Here is a 9037-nt window from a genome sequence, read left to right on the forward strand (position 1 = left end):
AGCGTTCTTGGACCAACCTTATACCTCATCTATACAGCCGACATCCCTACAAATAGTCGCTTAACGGTATCCACATTTGCCGACGATACAGCTATCCTTAGCCGTTCAAGGTCCCCTACCCAAGCTACAGCACAGTTGGCACTGTACCTCATCGACATTGAGAAGTGGCTCTCTGACTGGCGAATAAAAGTAAACGAGCAAAAATGCAAGCACGTGACGTTTACGCTAAACAGACAAGACTGTCCTCCGCTCTTGTTGAACAACATACCACTCCCGAAAGCAGATGAGGTAGCGTACCTAGGAGTACACCTTGACAGAAGACTCACATGGCGCAGGCACATTGAAGCCAAAAAAACCCAACTTAAACTCAAAGCCAACAACTTACACTGGCTCATCAACTCTGGTTCTCCGCTCAGCCTAGATCACAAGGTCTTGCTCTACAATTCTATATTGAAACCTATCTGGACCTATGGCTCACAGTTATGGGGCAATGCCAGCAACAGCAATATTGACATCATACAGCGAGCACAATCAAAGATTCTGAGAACCATCACTGGGGCACCGTGGTACGTTCGGAGTGAAAACATCCAAAGAGACCTAAATATCCCATCAGTTACCAACGCAATCACGGAACTTAAGGAAAAATACCATAGCAAGCTTTACACGCACCCCAACCACCTAGCGCGAGGTCTAATCCAGCTCAGCAGCCGTTCCCGTCTCCGGCGAAAGGACCTACCAACCCAGCGAATAAATTATTAGGACCGTTTAATCATAGAACAGTTGGAAAAATAATACAACTGTTCAAAAAATACTTGTTATAGTTAAGATTTTTAAACTTATTGTTAGTTCTTATACAAGAAGATTCAATAAATAAAAAAATTCTAAAAAAAAAAAAAAAAAATTTTATTCCCCAATATCTATTGATATCCCAGAAAAAATATAAAATTTCCGAATTTCGCATTCCCACTAGCTAACTAACGGGTATCCGATAGTCAGGAAACTCCACTACTCTCTCGTTTTATATTGATGTGTGTTTATAAAACTGTGTATCATAACTATTTTTTTTTTTACTTATTTAGCCGGGAGCTTCGGGAAATTGAAGATAAACAAGAAAAGGAGATACAAAGCAGAAAGTTTCTTGAACGTGAACAATCAGAGGCAAAGCGATTAGCCTCAAGTTTTGTTGAACATTTGGATGGTCATCAGCTGTTTGACTCGCTTTGGCGTGGCGACGAAGATGGCCGAGTTCTGATGCTTGTTGGAACACAAGCTCAAGAGCTAGCGGACGAATACGATAAGGATATTTTTGAGCTTACGCAAGAAATTTACAAACTTGGCTTAGAAAGATTTACTGAGCGCGATGAAGAAATTCGAGATTTCTTTAACAATCTTTTCGATGGCCAAGAAGAACTTCAAATACTTGGGCAAAAAGAAATAGAATGGTTTTTACAATTTAGAGAAATTATTTTTGAAGAAGCTCGTATCAAATTACTTAAACTAGAACAAAATTCCATGCACGGAGAAGACGAAGACACTCCAGAAAACATAAAATTATCTGATGCTTTGGATAAATTAAATATTCAATTTGAAGATGCAATAAATGATTTGTGGCAAGCGTTAATGGCCCAGGAGTTATATTTGCATGAATCTATACAGGTAATGTATAGGAAAACGAGTATGGTATTTTGAGTAAAAGTATACAGTTGCCAAAAGTCTATTAATGTGTTATAAAGAAAATAATTGGTTTTAGGCTTAATAAAAAATTGTAACGAACTAATTATACCTGTTACTCGCAGTGTAAAAGGGTATACTATGTATGCATTTTGATATGCCTACTCTAACGGCCTTAAACCGGCCAAAACTGCCACGCCCACATTTTTGAAAAATTGTTGTATATTTTTTCATAATTTTATTGGTTTTGTAAATTTCTATCGATTTGACAAAAAAAACTTTTTGCCGCGGTAACTCTACAGTTTGGAGCAATTGAAATTTTTTTCTCATTTTCTTCATTTTATCGATATCTCAAAAATTATGAAATTTGCGTTAGTGTTGTAAAATCTATCGTTTTGCCATGCAAAGTTGTTGGATATTTATTATTATTATTAAGTGTGTTTCTATGTGTACTGCGACCCAGTAGTATCTATTGTACTACCCCTTCATGACTCAAAGATCTCCCTGAAGTCCAATGCATTGTATAAATGCCAGAATTTTATTGGGGTTCAGGGCTGCAATTGATTCCCGTGGGACTACATACATGCCCAGGAGTCTGTTCCTCCTGATGGAAAGCGTCATGCAGTCACATACAATATGTGCAGAGCTCTCCTCCTCCATGCAGCAGAAGCACCCAGCCCACTTCCCTCGTCGGTAAACTTCCGTCCGTCTGTATACCACTTCATTGTTTGTGGTTTCATAGAGTGTACTTTCCCCAGGGATGTCCAACTGTTTTTATTACTGAGATGAGTGAGTCTTGTGCGGTTGCAGGCAGGAAAGGGTAGCTTTCCGTTTCATTTAAATGACGATATGAATTGGCGTTACCTCCATTAGTACTTCCAGGGCTGCAGTGGGACAGGTACGCATTGCTCCTGTCATGCATATGCAGGCCATTCTTTGCACCTTATGAAGTTTTACCTTGGTGGTGATAAGGCGTGCTCTATCACCCCAGGCTATTACCCCATAGGTAAGTATGCGTTTGACTACCATGAGGTACAGCCATCTTTTCATGCGTGTGGTTCCCCACGACTTTTCAGCAATTTTCCTACTGTGAAAAGTGCTCTGGTGCACTTATTAATTGCGTTATCGACATGAGTTTTGAAGCTGTTTGGAGTCTAGGGCTATCCCAAGATACTTAACTTCTTTGCTGGCCTCTATGCGACATTCTGACAGGGTTATTGCCTTCATTCCCTGTAGCTTGTACCTATTTGTAAAAGGAACAATAACAGTTTTGCTAGGATTTAGGCTCAGGCCTTCCTACTTCCTAATTCCTTGCACCATTCGCTGGTCATTTTGAAGCCCAGTTGAATGATATCGCAGAGTGTTTCCTCATATTTACCTCTGGCTATAATGACAATATCGTCAGCATAGCCTTGGCAAAGTATACCTCTGCGGGTGAGTCTGTGCAGCAACTCGTCTACCAGCAAGCTTCACAAGAGAGGCGAAAGGACACCCCCTTAGGGGCATCCCCTTGTGGTAGATACTGTGGACGACTGTCCTCCTATAGTGGCCTTGGCTCGCCTAGATGCCTGTAGTGATTTGATCCATCTGCTGGTTGCTGCATCTAGTCCTCTTCTTACCAGGGATGCGTTGACCGCCTAAGAAGGTACATAGCGCCACTTCAGCCCAACTACGATTAGCCAGCACTCTTAGCAGAGACATGACCTAACTAAAAGCCTGTTTCCAGCCGCCATCGCGTGGAGAGTGTAGTTGCACTTCCAGTAGTGTGTCACAATTACGGAGCGTACCATCGTTGGTGGCGCCTTTATCTCCTTGTGATACCCACTGGCGTGGCGGCCTGTTGGATATTTACAGTATAAATAAAAAAAAATAAATATAAATAAAATAAAAATAAATTTTAAATATGACTTTATAGTAGAATTTTTATCATTAGAGTATTCAGCGTAAGACGTGTGAAAATAAATAAGGCAATGATTGTTGAGTGCTTGAGTCCGCACTTCGTGCCTCCAGATATGACTCTTGCAATAAACAGTTTTCATATTTTTATTTATTCTATAAATTTTTATTTTCCACTACGATTAATTTGAATGAAATATTTTTCTTTCATTGTAATGAGGCAGCGCTGTTGCGTGAAACTTCAGAGGCAAAGCTGGTGTGTGCGTCAATAGAGGCAGAGCTGGCACGAGCACCGACAGAGGCGGAACTAGTGGTAAGGTTACATAAACTAACAGTAGTAACAGTGTGTTCTATACTTTTACTAATTTTGATTTTTTTCTAACCATTTCAAAATGCAACTTGCCGAGATCTTGGCACTTCGCGTAGCATATTTGAGGTTAAAGTTAACAGAGTTGGCGCTACCAACAAGTGGAAGGAAACTAGAGTTGCGGAGTAGATAGATTAGGAATTCAGGATGAAGGGGAAAGCGATTCAGATAAAATTCAATCCGTGGTTAAACAGCGAAATTTAGCTGAGGATCAAAGAGTAGACTATGACAGGTCATGGTTCACTCTGATGTAGAACAATGGATCGATGAGTTAGAAAGTTGTTCAACTACTGTCCGGTGGAGTGATTTGCAACTTTTTATCTATTCGAAACAGATTCTTACAGGAGCGGCAAAACATTTTTGTACATAGTGAGGCGAATATTCATAGTTGGATTGTTTTGAAGGCTAAGTTAACAGAAGAGTTTTCAATCAAAATTGCATCAGCTGAGGTTCATAGAAGATTGGACCAGCATCAGCAGAGAAAAGACGAATCATTATTTGAATATTTGTATGCTCTAAAAGAAATCGCTATTGACTATTACATAAAGGGTATTCCAGAATCGAAGGGGAATAAGATTATGTTACACCAGGCCAGAAAAATACAGGAACTGAAACATCAAATCGAGATATATCAGAAAGATAGATCTGGCAAATCGAATAAATCTGCTGGTGAACGTCAGGAGCAAAATAAAGATCAAAGCAAAGGTCAGGTTAAGTCTGGAACATCCAAGAAATGTTTCAAATGCTGCGATAGTTCCCACGTAATGAAAGATTTCAAGAAAACAGATTTTGTTTGCTTTAAATGTGGTCAGGCATGCCACCGGAGTAGCACAATGTACATCAAAAACATATGCCAAGAAAGAAACAAATGCTAGTGTAGTTCAAGAGGATAAAGTAGGAGTGTAGTTAGGTAGTGAATCTACTCTTTCGGGTCTTGAATTGAAGAGCATTGTTTACAAAAATATCATATTTAAAGGTTTGGTTCACATTGGCGCTGATTTGTGCTTAATGCGCAGACAAGTTTTCATGAGTCTAGGAGCAGCAGAAATAACTGGTAAAGGAAAAAGATTGACGGAAATTGGAGAAAGTCCTATTTTAACATTTGGAAGTATTATTATTACGTTCTAATAGATGATATTCCAATGGAAGTAGAATTTCATGTGGATATAGGTTTCGATGCTATTTTAGGAAGGACTATTTTGGACACTGTCGATATGAAGGTTACCAAAGGTGGTACTCACTTTAATATCAGGATAAAAACTGAAGATGGAGTTAAAATTAGGGAATGATGAATTTCGAAGCATGTGTGTGGAAGAGCTTATAGCAACTTCTAAGGTGGATTTATCTCATCTTAGTCAGCCTGAAGCTAAAACGGTATTAAAGATGATCGAACGATGATCCAATGCCCCTGTCGAGATGAAAATTGTTTTGAAAGATGACGTTCCAGTTTATCAGTACCCAAGGCGACAGTCGTATAGTGACCAAATCTTTGTAGATGAGCAGGTGCGGGAATGGTTAAAAGAAGTTCCTTTAAGAGTACCACGTTGGTGGAAAAAAGTTATTACATTCCAAAATGGAAAGGAAAAGTTTCTCGTGTTGTAGAAAGTTGTGCTCGTTACATAATAGTTAACGCAAAATCTAGAAAAAAAGGAGGGGTTTTGACAACAATCAATAAGGGTAATATAGTAACATATCTACACCCACAACTCCCCACTCTACATACCCCAAAAAAGGAGAAAACCCTCCGGAAAATTAAGCGGAAACCCCACTTAAAATCAGATGAGTCAAAGGTTACCAATGAGTGCCCCAGATCATCCAATTCAGAGGAAACCCCTCTACATATACAAAAAAAGGAGAAAAACCTCCAGAAAATTAAGCGGAAACACCACTTAAAAACAGATGAGTCAGCATCCAATCAGTGCCCCGATCATCTAACCCAGAAGAGTCCAAGACTACCTATGAGTGTCCCAAGACTTCTAAATTTGAGGAAAACCCTCTTATTACCCCATACATAGAAGAGGCCCTTCTAGTAACATCCTCTAACTACGCCCTAGATGACGAGTTAAGAGAATCTAACGTATTTAGATTAGAACATCTAAATACAGAAGAAAGGGAGCAACTTTCCCACGTTTTGCTTGAATACCGTGATATTCAGTACAAATAAGGTGAAACTATGACCTTCACGAGTACGATTAAACATTCCATTCATACAAAACACGAAGACCCTATCTATAAAAAACCATATATCATAAATACCCCCAAGCGTTTGATCAAGAAGACAACAGGCAAATCAACGAAAGGATAGAACAAAAAATAATTAGGAAATCTAAGTCCCCCTATTGTTCTCCAATTTGGTTTGTGCCAAAGAAAAGTGATGCTTCTGGTAAACCAAAATTTCGATTAGTCATAGACTATCGTAGTCTCAATGAAATAACCATCGACGACAAATTCCCTATTCCAGTAATGAATGAAATATTAGACAAGCTTGGACGCTGTCAATACTTCACAACCATTGATTTAGCTAAAGGTTTCCATCAAATTCAAATGGACAAGCAATCAATATCCAAAACAGCATTTTCAACAAAACATGGACATTACAAATATACTCGTATGCCTTTTGGTCTGAAAAATGCACCAGCAACATTTCAACGCTGCATGAACAATCTTCTAGAAGACTTAATTTATAAAGATTGTTTAGTTTATTTAGATGATATTATCATTTATTCCACTTCATTGGAAGAACACATAACGTCACTAAAAAAGGTATTTGATAAGCTACGATTAGCTAACCTAAATTTGCAACTTGATAAATGTGAATTTCTGAAGAAAGAAACAGAATTTCTCGGCCACATTATCACAACAGACGGTATAAAACCAAACCCTAACAAAATAAATGCAATTATTAATTTTCCTATTCCTAAAACCACAAAAGGAATAAAATCATTCCTTGGACTCTGCGGATTCTACCGTAAGTTCATTCCCAATTTTGCAAAAATAGCAAAACCTACGACGTCCAAATTAAAGAAAAGAGCAGTAATTAACACAAAAGATAATGATTACATGTCCGCCTTCGAGAAACTAAAAGTACTCATCACGTCCGATCCAATCCTAATATACCCCAACTTCGAAAAGAAATTTTCACTGACAACAGACGCTAGTAATATAGCCATAGGTGCTGTATTATCCCAAGAACATAAACCCATATGCTATGCAAGCAGAACTCTAAACGAACACGAACTTAACTATTCGGCTATAGAAAAAGAACTATTAGCTATAGTATGGGCAACAAAATATTTTAGGTCCTACCTATTCGGTAGAAAGTTCGACATATTAAGTGATCATAGACCACTTGTATGGCTAAATAACATAAAAGATGAAATTACAGAGATGGAAAATAAAACTTAACGAATACGATTATAATATTCAATATCTACCCGGTAAAGAAAATCATGTAGCTGACGCTCTATCTAGAGTTCAAATAAGGGAAAACTTCCTAGGAGAAGATGACCCAGCTTCCCTGCTCACAACAGCTACTGTGCATAGTGCACAAGAAGACAACCAAAATCACATTTCAATAACAGAAAGACCTCTTAATTATTATAACAGACAATTCGAATTCATAAAAGACAATTTTGACGACGTCCAAATAATAAAATATTTCCATAAAACCAGAATTAAAATCACTGACTGATACCCTTGCTAAAGATATCATTAAAGAATACATTTGCACTAAGAAAGTCCCGACAGTTTTACTAAAACTATGAAAACCAGCAGAAAACTAATAGACATTCAAACATACGCCCAATTCAAGGAAATCATTCTCAAAACACATAAAGAATTATTACACCCTGGTATAGAAAAACTCACACTTCAGTTCAAAGAACTTTACTATTACCCTGATTACCAAAAACGTATCCAAAACATCATAAACGAATGTGAAATCTGTAACATCGCTAAAACTGAACATAGAAACACAAAATTAATCCTTGTTTAAATCCTTGAAACAACCCCAGAATCCTTTAGTCCCAGAGAAAAGTATGTCATGGATTTTTACTTAGTAAACAATAAACAATTCCTATCATGCATTGACATTTATTCTAAATAAGCCTCCCTGATAGAAGTAAATAGTAGAGATTGGCTTGAAACTAAAAGAGCTATTTTACGCATATTCAACGATATGGGTAAACCCATAGAAATATTTCGGGTAAACCCGACAAAGACTTCGCCTTCATGTGCATTGAACTTAAAATTTGGTTAGAATCAGAAGGAGTAACTTTAAATATAACAACAAGTAAAAATGGAATCTCTGACGTTGAGCGATTTCATAAAACCGTTAATGAAAAATTAAGAATAATAACAAGCGAAAATGAACCTGAAAACCAATTCACAAAATTTGAAAAAATACTTTACATTTACAATCACAAAACTAAACACAACACAACTGGTCGAACCCCAGCAGACATCTTCATTTTTGCAGGAACCCCTGCCTATAACACTCAACAAAATAAAGTAAACAAAATTGACAAACTCAATGAAAATAGACACGACTTTAACATAGACACAAACTTCAAAGAATGCCCTCTAGTTAGATCAAAAACGACTAACCCATTCAAAAAGACAGGAAATGTAAGACAAATAGATGATAAACATTTCGAAGAAACAAATAGAGGTAGAAATATAACACACTATAAGTCTAAGTTTAAAAAGAAAAAGAAAATTAATAAAAGTAAATATAATAACGATAATTCCAGGCTTACTCCCGAGCATGATACTCATGTTATGCCTCCTATCGACAATTAACACACAATACCTAGAAGTAACCCCTATCCAGGCCAAAAACGGTTACCTAATCTTTCAAACCGGATCAATAGATTTACCGATAAACCACGAATATCATCACTTATCTATTAACTTAACTAAATACTTATGAAGAACTTATTAAACAAACTCAACATTTTATTAACTCACCACAAATACAGAATCTAGTAGAAAAACTTAACAGAGAAATGAACGGTATACGAATTGAAAAACGTAGTAAACGCGGTCTTGTTAACTTTATGGGAACAATTTACAAATACTTATTCGGTACCTTAGATCAAGAAG

The 9037-nt window shown here is 37.3% G+C and overlaps 1 protein-coding gene across 1 annotated transcript; it reads left to right on the forward strand.

Annotated features, from left to right (window-relative positions):
- Window positions 1-1074: 1074 nt before the first annotated feature.
- Window positions 1075-1689, forward strand: LOC117150147 (dynein regulatory complex subunit 3-like; the record flags this gene model as incomplete). The annotated part of the gene is made up of 1 exon (XM_033316950.1): window positions 1075-1689. A coding segment is annotated over one exon (615 nt), but the record flags the coding sequence as incomplete, so codon positions are not given.
- Window positions 1690-9037: the final 7348 nt, after the last annotated feature.

Source organism: Drosophila mauritiana, unplaced genomic scaffold (assembly GCF_004382145.1).
Source record: "Drosophila mauritiana strain mau12 unplaced genomic scaffold, ASM438214v1 Y_36, whole genome shotgun sequence".
NCBI classification, from domain to species: domain Eukaryota; kingdom Metazoa; phylum Arthropoda; class Insecta; order Diptera; family Drosophilidae; genus Drosophila; species Drosophila mauritiana.